Raw genomic sequence first — 27,090 nt, forward strand, 5'->3', positions numbered from 1 at the left:
CTCTCTGAAATCTTCTGTTGGCCATACTATCTTAATTACTTCATTATTTACATTATATTGCTAATTGTATTTTATTCTAGTGTTATTTCTCTGATGACAAACTCACTGTTCAGACCACCTTTCATGAATGGCTGTTTTAATGTCATTTTTGCCCTTTGGTTCATTTTATTGTTTCTTTGGAATTTTTATTTAAAATTAAAGATTGCTTCATGTATATGATTTTGGGAAAAAAATAACAACAGTTTGCTTTCATTTCCATCATTGAAAAAGGTACAGCAAAAATACACATTCTGCTTTGATACAATGGCTTATCTCTACCATGAACTGAATTCATGTATAAGCAGGAAGGGTTCTTCATTAAAAATCTGGCAAAGTGAAAGAATTGAATAAAACAATTTAAAATCATCACCCCACTTCTGCACTCTATTAAAAAAAAAAACATTTAAAACTGATCATATATTTCTAACTTGAAAACACGTACAAATTTGGGATCTGATTTAGCAGCTGATTTTACATCAGTGACAATTCCAAAGCTTAATTTCTTTCAAAACAGAACGTCCTCCGCCCACGTCCTGAAAAACCAGTTCTGAGACCTCTTGCTGCTACAAATAGACGAATCATTTCTGTTGTACATTCACGTGCTCTCTAGTCCTACCTTGCCTGTTCTAACCTTGCCTGTTTTCTCTTTTATGCTCATACACATGTTATTCCTATTCTCTGTGAGGGTTGTTATCAATTCTGTGGCCTAAACTGTAGCGTAAAATACTCATTTAAATGCAATGTATTATTTCTAGAATTTTACAAATGTATTATATGGCTGTTGCTCTGATATGCAACTCCTGAAAAAAAATTCATTCTAGGAACACGTTTTTGTTGTTTTTTGATATCTGTAAAAGAAATGTATTTATTTTTACATGTAGTTTTCAGCAAAAGACAGAGAGACTAACTAATTGACAAATGAAGAGAATCATGTTACTTATAATTTCGAAGAATATAAATGATACTCAAGTGTTTATTTGTTAAGCTCTGACTACATGCTTGGTACTGTAGTACATCATTCTTTCTCTTTCATGTCCTGACCTACAATCTTGAGCTATGGCAGTGCAGAAGAAAGTGCAGCACCAGTTATACATACGGAACTGCACCTGAGAGAGTGGGCCTTTAAGGCTATTTAGGAGATCATATGTTCGGAAATGTAAAGGATGGTGCAGTTTTGGGTGGCTCTAGCTGTGATGGTGATTTGAAAAACAGCCTTTTTCTATGATCAAGAAGTGAAACCATGTTTATAAATGCAAATTCTTATTTGAGTTGAAGTATAGGTAGCCAGGTCTGACAGCACAGTCACAGCACTTCTGATATTTGAGGGGAGAAAATATGGATATAGACAACAGCAAAATTGGTGTTGACTTCCAAACCAGCAAGATTTCACCTCACACACTTATGGATGTCTATCCAGAAGAACCGTAATGACATATCTCCCCAGGGCCTTATTTCTAAGACTTGAAGATCTTTATCCTGTATCAGGTTTGAATGACTTCAATCAGTTGCTTGCTCACGCATGTAGGTCTTCCTATATTCAAGAGAAATGATAGGAAAAAAATTACAAAGTTTGCTGACCTGACGTGAAAGTTGTTAAGGCAAGGAAATACTCTACTGTGCTTTGAAACTGTGATTAGGAAGGACCAAATGTGCTTTTGTTTAAAATGTCATATTCTCCACATTCATTGCACATAAATGAAAGATAAACCATATAGTATAGAATTAACATCAACAGGTCCAATGGAAAAAAAAACCAAAGAAACAAAAAGTAAAGCAGAAGTAAGCCTTCATTTTATTCGCTCACCAATAGTTATTCTATTCAAGATTTCTTCTGGACTGCAGAGAAAGCATGCAAGCGGGTTAAAACTGAAAGGAAACATAATTTCCTAACCTTTTATACATTTCTATTGGTATAATTCTAAAATTCTGAGCTCTGATTACTCACAAGACACTGAATTTTCAGCTTCCTTCAGAGCAGAATAGTCCTTCAAGAAGATGAAAATTTGGTGGAAAGTTTCGTATTTGGGATAAGGAAGGAACAAAGTATCTGTTTATTTTCTTTTTCAAATGGCAGATATTAAAGCTTTTGAAAAGTTGGAACTTTAAGGATCCGTAGCAACCAGTAGGCAGCAAGCTGTGGCTGTGTAGATCCATGTATAAGAAACCTGTTTGTCCCAGATGGCTTTTTATGTGAACATGCCAAACTCAGTGGCTTCTCTACAATCGAGGCTGCTTTAGCAATGCAGCACAGGAAGTTGGAAGACAGAAAAATTCTGAAATTTTTTGTTTTAAACCAGTTGTTCATCTACAACTTTTTGTATCACCCAGTTCATTAATAACAGTAGGAAGTCTGATATTTTAGGCATTCACATTTGGCGATGCTTTATATGAAAAACTTCAGTATAAAACCAAATGCTTTGACTTTTAAGAGAAATAGTGTACCCCCCTCGACACTCCCTCAACATCTACTATGTTGAATAACTTATTAAACAGTGTAATGATATGCAGTACCTCTAAGCTTTGGAAAGAAATACTGTTTATTAAAAGCAAAATACATATAATCTGAATATTTATAAATAAGGTCTTAATACTAGTCACAGCCAGCAGCTGAAGAATAAAGACTTTCTTTGGTTGTAACTAGTTCAGTCTGATGTGGAAAACCTGATTCTTACAGGAAATGTTTGTTTTATTCTTATGTATTTTGCTAAATACAACAATACATATATGTGAAACCTAATTACATAGAAAGCTACAGCCAAGAACAGAAGAAGGAAGGCAAGCAGACTCTGTGTTGGAAGAATGGGTGTGTTCAGACCAACTAAAAACTAGGTCTAGCTTTGAGTATTTAAGGCAGGCATGAGGTCTTCTGCTGATCAGTCACTGTAGGATGTGGAAAGGAAATGTAGAAGTGTGAATATGGCTATTTGTGATAAAAATGGACTTGGAGACCTGTGCTGCTTTCTGAATAACTTGCTATCAGCTTGGAGGGGCATTTGACTTCCCCTGAAGTCATGTCTGAAGTTTTTTCTGGATTTCTTTGGGATTGCTTTTGGATTTCCCCAAAAATGGGGGAAGGTCTGAATCCAGGATAGGCATGTCTTAAAACTTTTTGGGAACTGCTCATTGGACTGGCTGGGGCAGTTTTAATTTTCTCCTGAAGTTCCCTGACGCTGTTTTTACATTCAAATTACACTGGAGCTGCATTACTGTTTGTTTTTGTTTTGCATTCCAGCTGAGTTGTTTTGCTTCAGAGGTTGAGATCTTATTAAGAATGCCTGAACACAATTTACTACTATCCTACAGAAGCCTGTAACTTCTCTTTTCACAATTTCATTTACAAAGTCAAAAACTCTTTTTTTCTCTCCCCTGAAGATAAATAGTTCACTGACCTGTGTAAACAATGTGATGGTTCCAGATCTTTATGAGCTGAAGTGTTTAAACTAATGTGATCTTCACAGTCTCCTGTCCATTCCCTTTTCCACATACATAGATACACACATGTGCACACTTAGTTCACAGTAGTGAAGACCAGAAAAAAAAAGCTTTGATGAGTCGTATTTTGCCTCTTTATGCAAGATTCTTTTCATTTCTTGAAATTTAAATCTTACTACAGTGATTCTTGATTGTCTGTGCTAGAGATTAAAGTAGGATTTTTATTAATTTGCATTTTAATTTTTAATGGATTAATCTTTGATATACATTTTAAAAGTTCTGAAGCAAGAAGTAAACCTTGAGGACTGTATGGCAGTATTCTGTAAGGCTAAAATGCCTGTGTTTAAAATTTCAGAATACCTGGCATATTTTCAGTGCTGACTGTAAAAGGGAGTGTGCCTGTTTCTCGTATTCATTTACGCATACTACTTTCAGACTAGGTCGTAGTGTATTCTGGATGCTGTACACATGTGCAACAGAAATATTGTTTTGCCCTAAAAACATTAAAAAATATATATAGGACAAAAGACAAAACACCATTTCAATTAAATGATAGAAGTTTAAAGAAACATTCTTGCTCTGGACTGATTTTAGTTCTTTGCTGGAATTTCTTTTGTCATGCATGGATACAAGTAGGAGTTCCAAACCTGCTTTCCAGTTACTTTTCAAGGTCTCAGTGTCATTAATGCATCTGAATTTATTCTGATTATTTTAAAGACAAGCCTCAAAATGTATGGATTTTTTACTTTGGAGATAATTTCTATTTTAGAACAAATGCCCAAGGTTTTCTTGTTTATTTTTAACGAAGGGGTATGATACTTTCTTACCAGTTATCTGGGAAATTTCAGTTTGCATCATGAATCTATGGAAAAAAAAAAGGCTATAGTATAGCATGAAGTCTACATAGAAGTTTCCTGTTATTTTTAATGGGAAATATTTAAATTGCAAAATGTGTATTTTTAACAAGGTATTCTAAGCCTTAGAATGACCACATTTGGTTTAATGGCTCCGTTTTCAAAGTTTTATGAGTCACTTCCTTTAGGAAATGGCTTTAAAAGTCTTTATTAGAAAATATGTCCAAGTTCCTTCTATACAAAACTACTGCTTTTTCTCCAGATGAAGAAGTGCCGGTGCTCATTGCTTGTGAAATATACCAAAATGTCAACTTCCTATTATCCTTGGACTGACTAAAATACAGACCAGTATCAGATGTCCAGCTGTTGCTAAGCTGAAAACAAAAAAATCAGAGTCCTCTCTATCATCTTGTGACAGTTCAGGAAAATTTACAGCAAGATTGGTTACTATATAAGACTGATTTCTTAGTAACAACCTGAACAGTTTCTAGTAAATTCAGTGCATATCTGTTTAAAACCTTATATCAGTAATTTTGAAAGATATTTTATAACCTATTGCAAAATAAATAAGGCTCGCCATCGCCCTGAGCATATTTTTATTGGGTGGAAACCAGATCCAGCAGTCACATGTTTTCTACACACACCGTGCCAATGCATGCTTGATACCAACAACTAAGATTAGAAGAAAGGAGTGTGGGTCAGAGGTTTCCAATCAACATGCCAGAATTTTAAACTCATATAAACATCTGGAATTTCACAACTGGGTAAGATATATGCAGACTTTTGGGCTCCATTATTATTTTTGTATTTGTATCTTTACTTTCTAAAAAGATCTGTATTTGTTTATGTCCAGATTTTGATTTCCTACTTTTATTTCTTGGTAATCATAATCTCTTTTAGAGATTGTCTGGCAGTAAAAGCATAGAAAATAAAAATCTGGTCTAAGCTGAATTCATTATGGCATGCACTAGTTTTATATGCTTCATTGTCAGCATTACTTTTAGTATTTTTTCTAAGCTTTTGCCAAAATTCAACATCTTTGCCTTCCATTAGTAAAGAAACAGCCACAAACTCTGGTCTCTCAGTCTCCTCTGTCTTAGATGAGTGAGCAATACACTCTACATATGCAAAAAAACCCAGGACAACTGTGTCACCCAGGCACCTGGGAATATTTCTGATTTTTAACAACTGCTTCTGTCATGAAAACTGTTTCCTGGTGCTTCTGTAAAGTTCAGCAGTGTGGTCAGTGGAGCTGGTTGGGAGCTTTCCAGCTTAACATTGTTTTCTTGGAAAATGCTGCTTTTCAGAAAGGAAACCTTTTGCTTAAGAGGGTCAGTTTTGTCCACAGTCTTAAGCCAATGTTAGGATTGTTTTTTTCTTTCTTAAGGGGAATTATTTTATCATTAAAATGTCATTATGTTATGGTCGATGCTTTCTCTACGAAAGCTGATATTCAAAAACCAGTTTCAAAACATAACATGAAATGTTTTGCATGGGTCAACTCCCAAATAATAATTATTTTTTTAAAATCAGCAGTCTTGGAAGCTCAGTTTTTAACCTTATTTGAGGTAAGGGAAGAACTCAGTGACTGGGTAACTGCTTCAGGGCAGAACTGCCTCTGTCCTGGACCCCTGCGTTAGCTGCAGGCCACAGAAGCTGTAAGACCCATCAGCGGGGCTGGGTGAGCCCACGCGCGCTTGAGGTGCTGCTCTGAGCCACAGCCTGATATCATCTTCCCGCTAAGCTAATCACCTCACCCCATTCTTCATTACTCTATCTTCTTCTCCGAAGGCTCCCACCACCTGACATGCTCTCAGGGAAGGAGCTCCTGATAAGGGAAAGGAGGGAGAGGTGGTGTGACAGGCAGAGATACAGGGCAGGAATACGCATAGTCATCATCAGGGAGGGAAAAGCCACCACTGTGCCTGAGCTTCAATTCAAAGAGGGCTGCAGCTAGTGCTAAGTCATTCTACCCTGTTAGAATAAACTTGTGCAAGAAGGTGATCAAAGTGGCAAATGAACTAAAACTGTCTTTGGGGCTGATTCCTAATCTCACCGCCAACTCTCTCTTCTAAATTTTTTTCATGTTTTCTTCTAGATTCCCACAGAAGGACACCCCATTGCACAAAATGTCAGCTTTCAGCATACGAAAACAATCTCCTAATCAAAGCGGTAATACTGAGTCTCCTTAATTTTCTGCTCTCAGGGCACTTAGAGGTTGCGGCACAGCCTCCGTCCTTGCCAAGCATCACCTTGCCCATTGCGCAGCTCCCTCACAGGCAACGCCACCACTCTTTGGCTGGTTATTAGATTCACAGTAGGACCCTCTTCAGCTGCAAAGCTAGTGGTGTTGTGCATAAGCTTTTGCTGGAGAGATTCAGGCTGAAACACAGCGCCGGGCAGTGCAGTGGGGTGGAGCAGTGAGGCCAGGTGCAAGATGGTGCTCCCCTCCACTGAGGCCTGTGGTTGCCGATGAAACCCCACAGGCACATGGCGGTTGGGAGGGCAGTGGGCAGACCCAACATCCATTGCCCTCCACACTGTCTCTTTGACTCACTCAGGGGAAATGAGGAGAAATTGAGGAAAATTAGAATGGGGGGAGGGGAAGAGAAAAGTTATGAATCTTTGTCAGGTGGGATTGTTTGTTCCTCTGGAGGAACAAAACTTAAGGAGGGCCAGAGTTTGCTTTTTGTGCAGAGAAATGACCAGGGGCAAACTAGAAACACACTTAAATTTTCCATTTCCCTCGAACTTGCAAAATACTTCCAAAGACTGAAGGGAAAGGTTTTGAGGTGCATGAGGACCTGGTTTGGGTGGGGCGTGCCAGGCCTAAGTACACCAAAATGGGCACAGCCATGGCGAGGAGCAGCTTGGCACTACCGTGTTAAGGACATAAACTTTTTATTGCCAAAATAAGAAGGGGATAAGCTCCATCTGCCTCATGTGACCCAAACTGTTATATCAGATCTGTGTTTAACTTTTTAATTGAAACTTGGGAGATAATTAATTAGACCAGAAATGGGTACTCTTCAGCAAACCCAAGGCCTCATGCATTAGGAAATTGCTTATGATGTTTCCTGAAAAAAAACCACAATATATAGTCCTTGGCTATCACCTTCATAGGAGATTTCCCAAAACCTTTTTTTGCACTAAACAATTAAGAAACCCACGATTTCTGTGAAATCCAAGTGATTTGGGGGTAGGTGATAATAGTTTTCCTGAAATGCTATAGGAAAAAAGCTAATATTGCCTATGCAAGGTTAATTTTAATAGTTGGATACATACTGAGTACTTTTTCAATATATAGACATGCTTATGTTCATGTCATTGAGGATTTTTGTCAAGGTTCAGAGGAGGTTATGACTGCCAGTAGAGCACAGATTAAAATGTATTACAGACAGTTGAAAGCATCTTTGGCTAAAACTAGCAGTATGAAAGGAATGCTGGAATCATTTCCAGCCCTTTAGTTGCCATCAGCTATCCTTGCTGTAGAGAAGTTTTCTCTCTGGAATGCATAAACTTGAACTCACATTTTTCCTACTTTCAAAAATTAACTTCTTTTTTTTTTCAATACAAATGATTATACCAAATTAAAAATATCTAAATATTTATTATATTGGGAAGGTACAGTTTTTGCTATTGGATCTTCATTCAAATCCCTGATTATTTAATGTTGCAAAGGTTGTTTTCTACCTATATGTGTTTGTCCAATTCCCTATTACATCCCAGTCATTGCTAGTATTATCAGTATATTCAAAAGAGTAAATATTTAGAGCAAATGCACTTAATATAGACTTGCTTGTTAATTACAACTATCTCCATTCTTGACAGTGACTATGAGACAATGCTATTGTTTAAATATATGATGGAGGTCATTCCTCTTTTCAGTTTGCAAGAAGTGTTTATTCTAATAGCCATTTCAGTGAACCGCTGGAGCTATGCAGGTGAAGCTGGTATGTCTTCATTTTTTGAAGTCTTTAAAGACACATTTTAATAAATATTTTTAAGGTAAAAACTAGCTCAGTTGGCAGTGAACATGCCAATGCAGAAATCATGCAGTGAGGATAGATGAGGTTTTGTCCTTGATCTACTATAATTCTCAGCACATGCTTACAAATCTCATTTTTGATGTGCCTGTTCATTTTAAACCTTGGCATCAGGGCCAAGAGAAAGCAACACACATCTGTACTACCACAGCCATGCTTCTTAAATGTTTGTCACTTCTCTAGCAGCTCAGTCTTGGAGAGGGGAAGTCCAACACAGAGCCAGAGAACACTTGCAACTAGGCAAACATGAATGATGAGTCCAGTCCTTTAACTCCTTCACTGCCCTTGTTTTATTTGGCAGTGTGGACATATCTATACTGAATTGCAACAGATAACAGCAGACACGGTTTGGATTAGAGTCAGATATACATTTTTATACTGTATTTTATCTCTGTACCATAGCACTTTTATTTCCTGAGAAAAATGTATTTAAAAATCAGTCTTGGCCATTGTCACTTAAAATAAATGCTTTATTATGATTTGGTCTTCCATTCAGTGTAGCTATTTGTCATTTTTCATGTTGTCACTAGAGCTGAAGTTCTTGGATTAAAAGCAAGAGCTACATTTTCTTCTAAATCACAGCAGAATGCCAAAACACAGCTCTGACAAATGACATAATACTGACTGCATGTATTTTCTTTGAAGTGTGCACTTTTTCTACACAATCTTTACAGTCAAATGTCCTTACTGAACACCAGATAATGATGTCTCCTGAAATCTGGTGGTGGTGAAGTCCTTTTGCATGGATGCGCAGAGAGTGAGGAATTAATGGAGAAAATCAGGAAGGTCTCTGAAGGAAAGCCTGTGAAACTCATCGGTTTGTTGATTAATTGCATGCTATTGGCCAAGGTTTTGCACATTTAATTTTTCATCTTCTCTTGTCTGGGAAAGTTTGGGTATCACAATTTAAAAATTGAGTTTCTATTTGGGCTCAACTTCTAGTCTTCCATTTTAAAGGGTAATGTTAAAATGGCACAATATTCACCTTCACCTCAAACAGGATGATGATATGACACTGAGGTGGGAAGAAAAAGAGATGAGAATACTGGGCAATAGTCACTGAATAGTTTTGCTTGCTTCTGGGCCAAACCACTCATAAAGGCAAATGAGAGGAGATAAACACCAGCTTTCTAACATGGTGAGGAATATATATTCTCACAAAAAAAGTTATTGTTAGTTCCCCAATATACTAAATATCAATGTTGCTGGGCAAAGATATTTTAGGTTGTTTTCATAAGTAAATAAGGCTTCCACATTTATACAGTGTGAGTGTGCGTGCCTGTCTGTCCCTCACAATAATCTTTGAAACCATACACTAATTTTAGTTAAATCTGATGCAAAGATAGAGACCTTAAAGGTATTGATTTTATTAGAAGTTTAGTAAACCTAGGTAGAAAAGAGTCCCTGTCCATTCAGCCACTGAGGAAAAAGCTTCAGACAGAATCTGACCCTTTTGAGAGACCTGAAAATCCACAGCAGTTGGGCTGGATGTAGGTGGAGGACCATGTGATCACCTCTAGCTTTCATTTGAAATTTGCATCATGTCACACATCTAAAAAAACAAAAACCGCAGACAACACCCCAGGAAATACGATTCGTTAGTTTGACTTTCCTGGAATCACTGTTGCATGTGTATTTTGTAATTGCATTATCAGATCTGTGATATTTGTTTACATTAAAAATATACCGAGCTGTTTCATACTAAGGATGAAACTGAATTTAGTTTGGTAAACTGGGCTTCTGCAGCCCCTTCAAGGTTGAAGGGATTAAGCAACAAACTTTTCAAGGAAATGGTCTGCACTAAACAGGATTGATAGCTGAAGAGTCAATCTGTGCTAAACTTAAACATTTCAGCCTTCCTAATAGTACTTTAAGTTTCCAAAATGATCCCATACATTCATTTTCAAGACATGTTTCTCTGCATTTGCAGATAATAAGAGCCCCTCTGTTGCAATTAAAAGCAGACAACAGGCTACTCATGATATTAATAAACGACGGACCCTTTTGCAAGATAACAGCTGGATAAAGAAGAAGCCTGAAGAGGAAAGGTAAGAAAGATATGAAATACATTTCTTCTGTATTTAGTTCAGTATACTCTGTACATTTTCTTGGAGTGTCTACTTTTTCATGAATAGTATCACACAGAATTACACAAATTTCATTAAATAACTATTATTTGCTTATCTTGACGAGATATTGACTGTCTTTTGAAAGTATTTTTCTTCTGGACTTTCACTGATTATGTTTTTCATTGGGACTTTTGAGCGCTGAGCATTTAATGAGATATCAGGCTTCTGCTCTACAAAAAAATCCCACATTTCCTGTATTTAGGTTTCAAGAATGTTATCTGACTCTTTTTACAAGCATGAAGGTTATAAATCTTGACAAGTTCTTTTAAGGAGCTTAAGTCAGAATCAGTTGAAATTTACTGTAATGCAAACTAGGACTTGTATTACAGTAGAAACACCACCTTTAGACCAGGCCCTCATTATTTGGTTCATGAATAGCATGCAGGAAGAGATAAATCCTACTCCAAGATGTCTGGAGTCATCTAATGCAGAGATCTGTAGCTGGTGTGGTTACAATGGTAGTGGGCAACTGTGAAATCTGATCGAGGACAGAAATCTTTTGCCAAGAAACAATTTTATATTTTTAATGTTAAAATTTTAACTGACTACTGTATTTCTTTTGCTTGAAGTGCTGATGAAAACTATGGAAGGGCTGTGCTTAATCAATACAAATCCCAAGATAGCCTACACAGGTAAGGTAGAGTGTCTAAACACCTTTCTAATGATATCACCAAAGAAAACTGATTATCCTTTTACTTGTAGCCTTTTATAGCAAGAGCTTTCTTTGTTCAGTTTTAGTCTATACATGCTTCCACTGTAAATCTGACTTTGATGTCAATAGTTGTTAAGCTGATGATTGCAATGGATGCAGGGTTGGATCTGTTGACATCTGGACAGTCTAAAATCCTGTACGATACCTTAATTCAAGACATATATTGTTTTATGGGTGATGAGTTGTTTAATAAAAACAGTGACTAAAGTGGCATTTCTAACATTTTTTATAGCAGTAGCACAAATGAAAAGGAAGAGCAGAAAGCTGTACTTGGACGATACAGGTCTGATACTACCTTGGACAGGTAGGGCTTTTTTTCTGTATGTATCGTGTTTTGTGATTCTCATACCTTTGGGAGGTCTTAAAAATAAAAGCATGAATAAAATCACTGGGATTTTAAAATTTTGTTATTTATTAAGCATCTAAGTAGAAGACTTTGAATGATTCCTGCATGAATTCTCAATGAGACAAATGGAAATGTAATTTGAGAAAAGGTTCTTTTGACATCTTGCTCTTGTTCTACTGTATCAATTTTTGTGTCTTCTTGCCTTCAGAAATGTAAGTATCTCTGCACAGTTGATATCTACTCCTCCCCAGTTTCCTGTTTTTCAAACTATAAATCAAAGTCCTATCTCCAATAGTTAAGTACAACATGGCTAAACCCCTAGTTCTTTGCAAATCCTTGCTGCCACTTCATACCAAGATCAGTACAAATATCGGAATCATATGCTTATCATGCAAGTGCTTAATTTGAATGTCCTCTTCAGCCTTGACCTATCTTGAGTTAAGACATGACCCTGCCTCTGTTTGCAGATTTTTTCTGCATCACATCTTCAAAATTCACCCCCCATTAACATCTGGTATCCACAGCATGCTGAGGTTATGAGTACCAGCAGTTAAATGCACACTGTGGAAAAAGTGCAACTTGTTTGGTTCGATTTTAGTACTGTGTGATTTTGTTTGAAGATCCTTTCTTCTGTTTTAAGAAATAATGAAAAAATTGTTATGTAAAATTTACCTTCTCCATAGAAGTCTGGAACAGAATAAACTACAGAGCTGTGTGATATCACCCCTCCCTTGATTATTCCACAGGCTGGCGAAACCTGCTGTATTTGTTCACTCATCACAAGGAATCCATTCTATAACTTCAATTTGCCTCTTGCTGTTCTCTGTATCTTTTCTATTTCCATATTAGCCTGTTTGATCTGGGGGTCCAAATCTCCATGCAGGTATTTAAGATGGGAGCACACCTTGTATATACAGAGGAGTATAACAGTGTGGTTCATTTGCTATTCTTTCCCTCATACTTCATAATATTGAATTTGCTGTTTTGATTGCTGCTAAGAATTGAGCTTTAATTTTCATAACATTATCTATATAACTCCAGAACTTCTTTCCTGAGTCATAATAACTGGTTCAGAGATCAGTTGTTTTTCTTGGCAGGCTTTACTTTGTATCCAAGAAAAGTGAATGTCATCTGCCATTTTAGAAATCTGACATGTTAGCAGAAGACTTCTGAAAGCCTTGCCAGTCAGCATTTGTTTTGACTGCCATGAGTTAGTGCCATTGGCAAGCAACATCATCTCACTTTCCTTCTTTTCCAGATAATTTGTGAGCATATGGAAGAAAAACAGGTCTTGTACAGATCCCTCCTTCCACTCTGAAAAATTGTCGTTTATTCCAAATCTTTGTTTCCTACTTTTTAACTGGTTATTTATGCATGAAAGGACCGTCTTTATTACCGCATAGGAGATTGGTGTATTTAAGAGTTCTTAAAGCAAATTTCTGTGAAGCTTTCTGGAAATTCAAGTAGAATATGCTTATCCACTCTTATCCATATGCTGATTGACTTTGAAACAATTTTAAGGCTTGACTTTAATGCATAGAAGCCCTGATTACTAATTTAGAAGTCAATCGACAATTCCAGTTTCTACAGCGTCACTGAAGAGTGTTGTCCGTTCCCACTCTATGTCTTCTTGTTTTATGCTGAGATATTAAGATGTCTGAATTATTTTAGGTTGTAAGCTGACTGTTTTTGTGTTTTCATGTACACAAATATGTAATATAAAGGGTTCTTAATATGCAACAGATGACAGAGAATACAAAGAAAGGATTATAGGTGTGAATATACACTTCTGATAACTAATGTGGAGTATGACCATAAATGGAGTGAATAATGAGAGTTCTATCTTGAAATGATCACAATGAGGAAGCTGCAGTCAAGTTGTTTGTTTTTCCTCACGTATCACTGGTCTTCTCAAAACTGTGGAATATAGCCATTCCAGAATTAATTTGTGCACACCCATTGCCAGCAGGTACTTCTGCAAGGGATGACCACGTGTTCTGCATTTCCTCAAACTTGCAACCTAAGGCATAAAAGGGTGTGGTGATTTATTTTCTGTTCGCACCTTTTTGTAGCCTGCAGTCAAATTTGGTACTTCTGTTTCCTCTGTGAAGGATGTTCTCCATAAGGTACAATTCCCTTATTTTCTTATGAATTACTTCTGGCAAGCATAACCATAGTACAGAAGTCTCCACACTTAGAATAGACCAGTTTGCAGAACAGCTATATTGTTTAGTTGTCTGTGTGAAAAAAGCATTCTTTTTTTTTTTTTCCCTGTTCAAAACTAAAAGCCAGAGTTGAAAAATGAGCATGTTCCTGGAATGTAGAATAAAGTCTAAAGGACTGCTCTTAGTAGACATCTCTTGAGAAGGATTACCTTGGTACTTTGAGATCTCTCGAGCTGTTTACAGAATTATTGTAAGTCATGTTGTCTATATGGAAAATAATTTTTGTCTAGCTGAGATGCTGTAAAATAGTAGACTTCTATCCTGCATAAGGTCTTTACAAGTTACCTGTTTTCAAGCCAGAGGTTAGAACATCTTTCCACAATTCTGCTTTGTATCTCTTCTGGCCATGACTGTAATATTCCAAAAGACAAGGATTTAAAGTGTCTGGATCTATCTGGATGAATGTCTCCTCAAATGGTGAAATAGTAATTGAAATTCTAATTTTTAAAATATATCCAAAATAAACTGAGGACAATAGGAGTAATTTTAAGTTCTTCACTGCATGTGTAAATGTGACAGTGAAAACATATATAAAAGCCATTTAAGTACAGCTTTTTGCTTCCTGGATACTGCCATATGCATGTTCTAAGAAGATGAATAGATAGAATCTATAGATAGAATCTATAGATTCTATCTATAGCTTGATATGAATTTTGCCTAACACAATATCTACAAAATTTGAATATCAGTTTCAGTATTAAGGACCTGGGAAAGACATTGCAGATGACTACAGGCAATTGCACCATTGGCTGCAAGGACAAGAAAACACCAAACATAGTTAAGTTGTTAACATAAATCCATAGGTTGATGACAGTAGGTGCACATATACATGTACTGGCATGTAGATCTACATATCATAGCTCAGCCAACAATTGCATTGCATAGACGATCACAGCCAGCCTTTCTCTCTTATTTTTAGCAACTAACTAAATATTTTACAAAGAGTGGGAGAGACCTTTAAAATTACATTGCTATTTTTCCAAGTGCTAAATGCTTCCAGGAAGAATAAATCCTAACTGCATTTAGAGCAATCAGATCTGAAGGGATGGGGCTGAAGCAAATGAGACACTTTCATTGTCTGCTTTATTAATAATCTAATCCTTAGGAATGGTAGAATTTATTAGAGAATTAACTGAGAGAAAACCAGAAACCACTGTTCAGTTGTGGTATGAACATGTTTTGCACATACTGAACACTGCATGCAGTATTTCACTTATGTGAAGAAACTATAATAGAATCAGAAAAAAAAAGAAGAGGAAGGTGAGAAAGGATGATCACAGGGATGGAATAGCTTTCATATGTGGAATGTCTGAAGAGACAGTTTCCTCAGCTTGGAAAAGTGTGATATAGGGAAAGTGAGTAAGGAGGGAGTATTTTCTGATTGTTGCACTGTAAGAATGAGGATACATTGTATGAAATGTTTAGGTAATGATATAAAGAAAAAAAAGAGAAAAAAAGAAGGGAGGGGAAAGAAAGAAAAAAAGAAGCACACTTATTTTTCCCCTAACACATATATTAATTGTGGGAGTCACCACCACAGGATATTGCGGAGGACAGAAATTTAGATTGGTTCAGAAAAACATTGGATGGGTAAATGGTTCATTGATCCAAAGGCATCTGTTGGAGATAGCATTCTGGGTGCAAACAGAGGATATTCTTTCACCACTGCTTTTCAGAAGCTGAGAAGTTGTACAAGGAGAAGTTAACTTTATATTTACTTTTCTTCTTTCACTTTTTTCAAAGCTTCTGCTGCATTGGGCAGCAGTGGAGTAGTATGCCAGATGGACACATTAAGTCTTTAAAATGATCAAATACAGAAGTACTTAAAGTATTGTGCTGAAATTTTGGAAATATGAAATGAAACGTGAAAGAAATGCTGATTCATTGGGTAGCTGTGAATTGGAAGAAACGCTCGTGTTTACATCTGTTGTAGTTCTAGCAAGTTTAGTGAGACCTCTAGTGATCTTTTGAGTAACTGTAACAGCCTGTCACAGTCACAAGCTGTCCATGATATGAGATAGGTATTTGCACAATTAAATTCCAGTGTTGAAAAAGACACGGAGCACATGCGGGTGCAGATTGTGTCCCAGAGCTCCCTTGAAGGCTTTTCATGAAATACAACAGTATTCTGTGATACTTGGCTGAAGGCAGGGTACAAAATGTTTTGTACACAGTATTAGATTATAGTTCTAGGATTAATAATTTTGTATCTATAGCTTGAGTTTATAGAGGGGAATAGATAACTAAAATTAAGTAATTTCTATGTGCAAATAAGTTGTAGCTCAAAATATGTTTCGGCTGTTCTAGCCAAATATTTAAGACAACCCTCTCAATTTAGTATTTGTAATCTATTTCAATGTACATCACCTTAGATTTGACCTTTTGGAGTTCCCCTGTTCTTATTAAAGGATATTCCATATATGGGAAGAAAGTTGAAATTAAGTACTTACGCTGTTTCAGCTATGATAGCTACATGGTGCTTTTTGTGAAAATTTGAAAGGGTATTAGGCAACAGCTGTGGAATCCATAACGGGCTTGGAAAATCATGTGGTTGTTTCTTAGTGTAAATTTCATGGCTTAATAAAATCAATTCAAGCACAAATAATCTAACTTCTTTGATAAATATTATTCCTCTAGGTCACTACTATGCTTTATCAGGGTTTTACACCAGAGTATTTTCAAATCTTTAAAAGCTGTAAAGAAAACAAGACTCTTGCATCTCTCAAGGGATGGTGAGGAAGAGGGAAAGGGGATGGCTTATATACTGCTTGCCTGAAAAACATTGCTTTCTTTCTAGTATTCTGATCTAATTCAAGGGAATTTTAAGAAATTAACTGTTAACAACGAGGCTTGATACAGTGTATCAATTGGTGCTTGAACATAACCTTTTAAACAGTTTTTTTCAGTGAGCTACTTAGACTCTTCAGATATTCATGCACTAAATTTATATTAATTCAGCTTCTGTTCTATACCTATTCTGATACCGGGGAATTTTTAATCTGTACACAATGCAAAATGATACTCCATCTTTTAATTGTATTGAAAGTGTTGTTTGTTTGTTTTATTTTAAAAGATCTCAAATGTGTGTTATGAATGATTTCTGTGTTTTTGACAGAATTCCAGACAGACGTGATACTGATAAAATAAATAAGTCTCCAACTCTGAATAATAAGCAAAGCAACAGGTATGAGTTTTGGAAACCTTATAATCTAAGTATTATGTATTATAATTTATCAGGCATCATGTATCATTCATCATGCATTATCAACAAAGTAGTATGTATTATCATGACTTTTGATTACATGTACATACCAAGAATATATAAAGAAACAATTTGTATGGCATATGGCCTAATAGTAGACTTCATTTCAACACCTGACATCTGGAATGCAGACACCTATATCTAAGTCATCATATACTCTTTCTACAGCCAGTGAGCAGAAAAGGGGTCTTTTGGAAGACAACTCATCTGATGTCTCTCAGATATTTTCTTTAGAATAAGAGCAATTTTCTTTAAAAATGTGTATTTCTCCACATAGATTAAAAGAGAGACCAGCTCAGATTACACATTTACTCAGCATAGCAATTATTTAAGACACAAAGTATTTTAAACACAAAAAAGAAAGAATGAGAGAGTTTTGAAAACAGTTCAGTGTTGCTATGTCCTAGAGCCCTACACTGCTACCAAATATAATATGTATGTCCGAGGAAAGACTACATGAAAAAAATCTAATTAAGGTTTTCAATGGAAAATGCCATTGAACATTGCCAATAGGAAACTTGAGTACCAAAATACCGAAGTAATTTTTTGATAGACAAGCTAACTGATTTTTCAAGTGGAAAGTTTTTGTTCTGTCAGAAGTCAGTCTTTTGTTTAAAACAGGCTGCAACCAATTTTTAATTTAAAATAAGTTAGTACAAGATCTTTGACAAGTTATGTAAAAGCTTGTTATGATTCAGAGATGGCCATTTTATATATGTAATATGACTACACTACACTGAAATTTTATTTTCTAAAGAACTTGCAGCTCTTACCTAATTGAAATTTTTATTTAAAAAATGAAAGTCAGAAGAGCTGAATCACCGTTCTTATAAAGGTAAAGGGACAAATATATCACTGTGTGCCTTCATCGATGTCAGTGGTGTTCTATCAGTAATAAATTACACTGAATATAGTTGCTAGTGAAGACTGAGCACAGCAGTTAAATGTCATCTCCCAAAGTGTTGAGATATTGCTCTGAAGAGCAAATTAGTATCTCTGGCATTTGAAGTTCAAGTGAGGTCATTCTTTTAAATTATGATTTTGCTCCATTATGTTGTAAATCATTGTGATGATGACACAGGGAATATCACATAAATTGGATTTTATGTTATTTTGTCCAGAGATGATTTTTTAATAGACCTGCCATGAATTCTGAAGTGGGACTTAAACGGTATATGCTTTTTTTCTGCCAGAGAGCAATAAATTATTTGCAAAACTCTGTCAGTTATTCTCATTACATTAAGAATTGCAGAAGGCAGGACAATAACTTTTTGATAAACTTTATGAGAAAAATCACTGGCTTGGGATTTATATAATTAGGAGTATGAGGAATACCGGCTTCTTTTACAGGCATATCATAAAAGAGAGCAGCATCGACATAACTGAATAAGAAACATAAAATTTAAAGTATGAAAAATAAAGATATTAATATTTCAGTGGTTGGAGACTGAAGTGTAGGTAGAGAAGTCAAGATTTTAAGAAGTCAGCAATTATTTTGGATATCAAATAAAGACACATTTGCTCTCTGAGCATCAGAATCCTTTAAGGCATCCCAAATCTTGTATCCTTTGAGGTACTTCCAAAATTTCAAGTGACATATATAAACAGAGTCATACCATTTACTGTACAGAGTTGCATCATTCTGATAGTAGAAATATGAGTTCTTATCATGGGGTTTTTTCACTTAAAATTATACACTTATTGAAGATTAATGAATTGAGTATATTTCCTTAACAGGCAATCTTGGACTCCTAATGCACCATCGACAAACACCGCTGTGACTTCTCCAATCAAGAAAAAAAGGTATTCATTACCACCATTGCTTGGTCACCAGAGGATGTATAGCACTCTATTAAACCTCAGTAATGTACCACAACTATACAAAAAAACATTACCAACTCTCTCCTCTAACATGCTCCAACTCCTCAGCAAGCTTCAAGAATTCGTGCTTTACATGCTCCGCCTTTTTTGCATGGTGTTGCAAGGTTATCTCTGTAGATCCAGTTTTGTGGGCCTGGTGGACAAAGCACAACAGATGCGAACTCTGCTGTAGCCCCTAACTCATCTAGTGTATGCCTTTTCAGCGTCTAAATTTAAAGCATTGTAGCTCACTGTAATTGTGACCAGCTGAAATCTCTGATGCCAAACTTGACCCTCTGCTATTGCAAGACATATGAACCACACTAAGGTTTTCCGCATGCTAGCTTTAAAAATCTGGATTTCAGAGGGCATTATCTGGGCAAGAATAAAAGCAGAGTGTAGAACAAAGAATTACATTTTTAATTTAAAAGGTACTGCTGGCGATTACCGCATTTTTATGCATCCTTCCCAGCTGTAAATCCTGTCCATTTGTGATCTTCTCTTCCATATTTCATGCATAAAAATTGTGGTCAGTAGAATTATGAAAGTAGAAATTAAAATGTCAACATTTTCTTATTAACAGCCCTGCTTGTTTGGTGGAAGTTTATGGTGTTTTCAACCCACTAGTTCTCTTCAGGCTCTTTGCAGATGTGAAAGGCCATCTCTGAATTGCACGGCTTATGGTGCAATTGCTATTTCCTCACAAACAATTGCTGGATTGATAGTTTTGTGGGTCACAAAATAATAGAAGAACTGAAAGTGCTTGTGATGTTTATGTGACCTCTAATACCATCCTGAATGTGTTTCTTGGTTGATACTTGACACCCATTCATTCGTGCATTCTATCTGGTTGTCCTTCCCATGAATCATCCATTTATTTGTACCATTCAGGTTGTAGAAAAGATGACCTAGAGTCAGAAAATAGATTTTTCACAACAATGATTAAAATTACTGTAGTATTTCCAATTCCGTTCAGTTTTCTAGAAAAAAAAATGGTCAAAAAACCACCTGGATGCAGTATTTCAAAATACTAATCATTTAAGAAAAGTTCCGGGTATTTCTGCATCACTTTGGACATTCTAACATTCACAGTATGCTGTTCAACCCCATAGCATTAAACTAATACTCAAGAATTTATTTGTTAACACTGACAGGCAATCTTGGATGCCTCCCCCAGTTTCGAGCAGCAAGACCACGACAGAAACAGTGGAAACCAAACGGTTAGTACAGATGTTTGCTAGTTATTTCCTAATTCTTGGCTAGAGTTGATTTTGGGAGTGAGCCAACAGGGCAATTCTTTGAGGGACTGAGTTTGATGAGTAAGATGGCACAGGAAGAGAATGTATCCCATGCTTAAATACTTGTTTGGCTCTTAGCGGTCTGATGCCCAGCACTGACTGAGCTCCGAGTATATGAAGTGCCAGTGACTTGAAGTTACAGAAGTGCTCCCAAAATTTTTCCACAATGCCTGTATGCTTTTCCATTGTTTTGCTTTGGACTATTCCAGTTAGGTCTCCACAAGACAAATCTGGTATAAAGCAACTAGCCTTAAGGGCAGGAATCTATTTGTGCCATTTGGTCTGACAGCCAGGGCTAACTCCGGGCCCTTTTGGTTAACAGTGTGGACAAAACCTCAAGATCTGCTTAGTCAGCTCTCAGTAAGGTGTTCAAGAAATAGTTTAGAAGAAAAGATCAGGCTACAGTTACTTGCAGATGAATGTTTAATGTTTATTTCTAAGTTGTGATTGCTTTCTGGCAGATCAGAAAGAGAACAGAGAACATTTCTTGTGCTGTCATCTAAAAGCAGAATATGGTTGGTTTAAAATATTCATGGATGAACTTCCATGATATTCTTTGCTTAGGTCCCCTATTGGCTGCAGCACGGCCTTGTGCTTCCCTAGTTTTAATCTGGGAAAATTCCAACCTGAGTCTGACGCATATCAATTATGAAAATTAAATTAAATAATAAAATGAACAGATACATTGCTGTGATAAGTAGAATTCCTTGGTAGAGCATGGCCCTGGGAGTTTATGGAATCTCTGTTACTGGAAGACTTTAAGATGAATCCTTAAAACCAAGGTTAGCAATTATTTTTAATCATATTCTGTGTTTACTACTGTCCATCTGTTTGGCCAAGATTTGAAGTCACTCACCACCTAGCACAAAGATAGCTCCTAAATGCTAAAGCTTATTTTCTTTTAAGTCATTGCTTACTAGATATTTTAATATGTCAGCTGAGATGAATTTATCTGGCTTCATTTCAATATCTCATTATGATTGTGGTAATTTTGAAAGCACAGAATAGGATGCATCCTCCATATGGCATCTGCCCAGCTTCCACCAAAATGCTGGGTTTCCTGTCTCATGCTCAACACTAATTAGCCAGTTACTCCTCTACTCTCACAGTCCAGAGGAGACTGAAATATAGGAATATTCTTAATGAATATTTCATGACACTTCCAGGATCATCTATCAATGATGTCACCAAGGACAGTTGGTTAAACAGTGATGGACATTAAATGATTAATTTGTTTATCTTTTTAAAGTGTTTTGAAGATGTGAAAGCTATTTCAAATTGTGAATATTACTATAACTATTAATAGTCACCAGAGCAAAGCCTTTTACTCGCATGTGAGTTTCAGGAAATAAAGTGCTATGCATAGATGCTAACAACCACCGTTATAAAAGGTCACAGTCAGTTTTAAAGATGGGTAGAGCAAAGAGCTGTGTCCTCTATTCAAATGGAAGAATGGCTGATTGTTCTGCTGTCCTCAGGAAGGGAGTTCAGCAGTCACGGGTATGTGTGGTTTTTTTGGTAAGGGTTTATTGTTTACTTATGTTTTCTGATTCTGGAACCTGATTCTAGACTTCTGTAGTCAAGCATGACATGTAAACTTCTGGAATGCTTTGCCTCAGTTCCAGGCTGATTAAGCACACTTTACAGAACACTCAAAAGAAATTGCAGTTGCAGCTAAGAATATAAGCAGCTCACTGTAATTGAGTTTTTTGGTTGCGAATTGTGTGCTGAAAACAAAACACTGTAATCGGAGTGATTGACTGGAGAATGTTAATTGAAGAATGATTGTCCTAGTAACATATAAAGAATATGATTAGAATTCAGTATTAGACTACTTGAGTTAAACATGTTATGTTCCACATTAAGAAACAAAGAAAAACATCATTGTGGAAGGAAAAAGAAGTAAAATTAAACCCTGTTGATTGATCTAAAATCTTGGGAAGTGCTTCCATACTAGCATTTTGCTACTCCGTTTCTGAAATGTTTACCCTGTTCTTTCTCTAGGACCACTTCAGAAAATTCAGAGGCTCCAATGACGTACGTCTTGCCTACTTTGCTTCTTAATAGATTTAAAAATGCAACACACACACACACACAAACCTTGATTATTATTTTACATTTATTTATAACACAAAGACTGTATAAATTACCTGGGAGGGTTCCTCCTTAGTCAATGTCATAGAAGCACACGAAGAAGACTCCCTTCCCTGCAGAAATGTAATTATTTTCACATAGCTTTGGACATATCGTTGGATATTTATTCAAATTGAAAAACCAGCTATAACTGCATAAAAAATTAAAAACTGCTAGACAATTTTAGTTTCACAGTTATATATGTTGCTAATGCAAATATATTAATATTTACATTGAACGGATGTTCTAAAGAGTGAAAGAAGGTGTGAGCAAAGTGAAGAAAAAGAAACTGGTAAATTAAAAAGCTGTGCATATGCAAAGGCTCATAATAGAAGGCATTAACATAGATGAATTCACATAAAGTACTCTAAACTTATTTGAGTGTCTGCAAAGGTTGCTCTAATTTTAGAAAATAAATGTATTAAATTAATTCATTAATTAAATGTACATGTCACATGGTCTAAATTAGGAAAAGATTACTTAACCAACCTGTAATTTCATGGCTTATAATTAAGGCAGCTACACACCTTGTCATGGTTTAGTTGCCATCCTAATAGAAAGAGTCTAAAGAATCATGTAACTCATTTTCTACTGTATCGGCCACCTTCTCCCTTTCTTATAATTTCTTATAATTTTAGTATTCCTGTAGTGACCAACCTGACATTTCACACAAATAAGTAAAAACAGGAAAGTGTAATTGTTTACTTATTTAGTTTTTAAAAAATCAGTACTTTGCTAAGTAAAATGTTAGTCTTTACTAAATAAGTAAAATGTATTTAATAGGTAGTAGAAAAGTATTTAAATGTTCCTTTATTACTAAAATAATTTTGAAAAGTAAAGAAACTCCACTTTATTACTATATTCATACTAGCAAAACAGCTAGTCCTGGAATACTAATTTTTTCAAAAGGCTCAGTGGATGCCATAATTTTGTGAGCTAAAGCATTATATAGCTCCTCATAGATATATTCTTTATATACATTTTACGTATATTTCTTTATATTTTATTTATAAATTGATATATTTTATATATATTTAAAGAAAAAAACAGAAAAAAGTTTCTTAAATAAAATCCAAAGTCACTTGTAAGAAATATAATACGTACAATGATAACCCATCTAAATGATATAATGTGTTTCCAAATATCTCCTTGTGCCTTAAGTATGTTTTCACCGTTCCTATTGCAGGGCTGCCTTTTCATCAGAACAGGTGTCCCCTGAGAAATCAAAGACTGATGTGGACAACCAAGCTACATCAAGGTAACGTAAGCATATATAATCAAAACAATGTTGTAACGTGATAAATATGATATTAGGCACTCTGTTTGATTTCCATATTTGATATCTCATTTGGACATGGTGTGATAAATGCAGCATTTATCTGGTTCTAACAATTGGCCTAGAAGTACAAACTTTGAGTTCCAACTCATTGACTTGCTAATATCTCAGATGTCTCATTTTTTATTCTTCCAGCCTGTCTATCCTGCATCTTAAAGAGCAGCATATAGATAGTTGCTGCAAATGTTTGCAAACAGGAATTGCAGTAGTATGGATTACATCATATATTTTCTTCGGTCTTCAATAAATTGTGGGAGAGGTAACATCTACACACTGCTATGTATCTAAAAAAACCCCAACTTGTGCATTGCAGTGTCAACATTTTAAATAGTAAAAACCCAACATATACCATTTAGTATGACAAAATTAGTATGTTTCAACAGATGGACTTGTTCTTGTGGTATGAGTTAGACAGCATACATACTAATGTATCTTGGAAAGTGAACAGAATACCATGAGGACTATTGGTGGAAAGGACAGCATATTTTTTTTTTAACTGCATTTCCAGAAAATTGTAAGGTTCTCTACTGATGGCAATGTTACATTTTCCAAAACAATCAGCAATAACCATGCAAAAAAACCTGACTCTATGACTTTGACCAGTATAAAATGCCTGAATATACAATTAAAAAGTGAGTGACTTAGAAATAGGTTTCTAGATACGCACTGAGAACTACAGTAGCTCAGTTTGCAGTTTTTACCTGGAAATGTTAAATGGTACAGACACTAAAATGAGTTTAAATTAGCTGATTTTATTTAATTTGATTCATAAAGTACAGTTTTCTGATGTCTGAAGCCACAGTCTATATTATTTTGAATCATGCCCTCCTCCCCCAAAGCCTCCACTATGGAAAAACTGTACAAAATAACTGAGAAAAACATCCAAAAGATATCTGACAGTGTAATCCTTAGGAAAAAAGCAATGTTTCAGTGAAACGTTTTCCCGTCAACAAATGTGGGAGATCTTAGGGAATTAAATACGCCACTGTATTAACTAGGGAAGTCACAGCCATTCTTCCCTCCTAAAGGCTTGTTAAGGACCGACTTAATCCCCACCCTCAATCAGTTCACATTCATCATCCTCCGGTGGCTCTCATTACCATATCAAGCTTTGTATTCCCATCCCTCCATTGGTGAAGAGCTAGAAGAATATTTTACTGCTCTACAAGTTTCTATGGTAACATTGCGCTGCTACAGCTATTTGTGTCAGTATATAAGCTATAAGTAGCCTGTAATCTTAGTGGGCAAAATTCAGCCCCCTCTACTCCTGCTATAATTCCTTTATATTTGGCTGGTGCTTCAGATGTCATCCATCTGCTGCTGATGTGTCAGCTTCACAAAACTACAGATTTTTGTTAAATTTACGCTAATCAAAAAATGCATTAAGCAGCTGTCAGCACAAGTGCCTGTTTTTCTATTAAAGATGTCATATAAATATTAACACTTGTGGCAAAAATGATTGTGCCACACAAGGGAAGCAAACCATTACATAAAAAGTATTTCTAGTAACACTGACATTTATTAGAATACTGTTTTATCTTACATCCTTTAATTTCCTATATTTTGACCTAGAATGGAAAGATTTTCAGGTCATGCTTTTTAAAGTCATACTTAACTGATTATTTGTCTTTTGCTCAGGGTTCTGATAGGGATGTTAAAGGTATAATGAATTAATTTTACTATAAAATAAGTGGAAAATGGCAATTGGTTTTCTATCAAACTGGTCAGCAATACAAGGAAAATCTTTTGGAAGGGATTTACACAAAAAGAATGTCAGATACTATCTCTTTTGGCTAAAAGCGTAAGCTTCACTGTGTACTCTTCCATGCAATGCCTGATTCTGTTAATGTAAAAAGCAAGTTTTGCATTGTTCTCAAGTACAACAGTTAGATGTGGCATCCATCTTAAGACATAGACTATACAATAATATATTTAGCATATTTGGAGGCATGGACCTATGGAACTCCACTTTTTGGATATGATTAACAGAATGGGATAGGCATCTCATGATTAGTTAGGGCATCTATAGGTACCCCAGACAACGTAAATAAGTAGGCTAGGATCCAGAAAAGGTAAAGATAACCACTGACTAATAACTGTGTATTTTTCAGAGCATAATAGGTCATCCTCAAAACAGGTCTTTTGGTATCTTATAAATGCAGCAGCATATGAGCACTGCAGTGGATACATAAAGAGACAATTTTCTGATTTACTTGATGGGTCTTTTATTTATTGCATCTAAAATTCTTATGTTTATTCCCCTTTCAGTGGAGAACCAAGATTCTCGCTCTGTGTTTTTCCATTACAGAATTGTAGCAACCATTAAATGCAGCCTTTTTAAAAACTGCATTTTTTAAAGGGCAATGTTTTGTGGGAAATCTTGTTAAACCACTTCAAACACTCAGAGGGTGTTTAATACACCTTTAGCCAATCTTTCATTAATGATTACAGTTAGGAAGCAAAAGCGTGTTTTTCTATAAAATGCTTTTATATGGGGTTCACTTGTATTCAACTGCACTGCTTCCTTGCATATGATCTATAGAGAAAGCAACAGTATATAGCACAGAGAGCCACATTTACCAGTACAGTAACAAAGGTATTACCACCAAAAGATGTGGGATAATGAGAAAGCTGTATTTCCAACAGCTCATAAATTGTAGAAGCAATGAATTTATATCTTATTTTGCATAGATATATCAGAATTCGTGTTGGACAGATTTGAGGAGAAGCTTTTGAGGTGATAGTAACAGGGGCTACATAAGAACTTAGAGAGAGATCTCACTCAGCTCTTAAAGCATCTGTTGTAAGATTGTCTGCTACCAGTGAACGACTGTTAGTAATAGAGGCACAGGGCATATTGCAGAAACTTTTACATAAGCATGTATTTTTGGCATGCTGTCTACAGCAGAGCTAGGTTGAAGAAAATGTCTCAGCTGTGCATTTGTATGTTTGTGGTTGACAGAGGCAATTTCTAGGGAACAGAGACAAAGAACTAAAATATTTTTCTGACATAATTAAGCAGATCTATATTCTTGGCTCTTTAGCATTATATATTCTATAAAGTTCAGTACCCTGAATATTAGTTCTGTGCAGAGTTTTCCTATACTCTACTGGGTAATTCACTACAATTACTCCTGATAGATAGTAGCAAATTCAGACGATGCTGTAAATATATTTATATTATCGTCCTTTTTAATGATACACCTGTTTCACCTGAGATGTGTTGCCACTTTTAAAAGATTGTGAAAGAACAACATATTAATTATCTGTGTTTAAAATACCCCTTGTAACAAGGATGCAATTTTCTGTCTATTGACATATGGCACCTTCGAAGAATGGAAAAAATAAGATACAGATTTTTTTCAAATTATTTTAAAAATATTAATTAATTGGTATTGTCTTGGAATTTTCCAAACCA

At 35.7% G+C, this 27,090-nt stretch overlaps 1 protein-coding gene across 1 annotated transcript in view; it reads left to right on the forward strand.

Annotated features, from left to right (window-relative positions):
* SCEL (sciellin) overlaps nucleotides 1-27,090 on the forward strand; it is an 80,298-nt gene that overhangs the window by 22,175 nt on the left and 31,033 nt on the right. The window contains exons 3-11 of the mRNA XM_075089251.1: nucleotides 6,424-6,497; nucleotides 10,302-10,419; nucleotides 11,070-11,132; nucleotides 11,445-11,516; nucleotides 16,899-16,967; nucleotides 18,783-18,848; nucleotides 20,060-20,125; nucleotides 22,208-22,240; nucleotides 23,523-23,594. Coding sequence (XP_074945352.1) covers nucleotides 6,455-6,497; nucleotides 10,302-10,419; nucleotides 11,070-11,132; nucleotides 11,445-11,516; nucleotides 16,899-16,967; nucleotides 18,783-18,848; nucleotides 20,060-20,125; nucleotides 22,208-22,240; nucleotides 23,523-23,594 — 602 coding nt within the window. The 5' untranslated portion in view covers nucleotides 6,424-6,454. The remainder of the gene's footprint in view (nucleotides 1-6,423; nucleotides 6,498-10,301; nucleotides 10,420-11,069; nucleotides 11,133-11,444; nucleotides 11,517-16,898; nucleotides 16,968-18,782; nucleotides 18,849-20,059; nucleotides 20,126-22,207; nucleotides 22,241-23,522; nucleotides 23,595-27,090) is intronic.

The sequence above is a fragment of the Phalacrocorax aristotelis genome, chromosome 1 (assembly GCF_949628215.1).
Source record: "Phalacrocorax aristotelis chromosome 1, bGulAri2.1, whole genome shotgun sequence".
Lineage (NCBI taxonomy): Eukaryota > Metazoa > Chordata > Aves > Suliformes > Phalacrocoracidae > Phalacrocorax > Phalacrocorax aristotelis.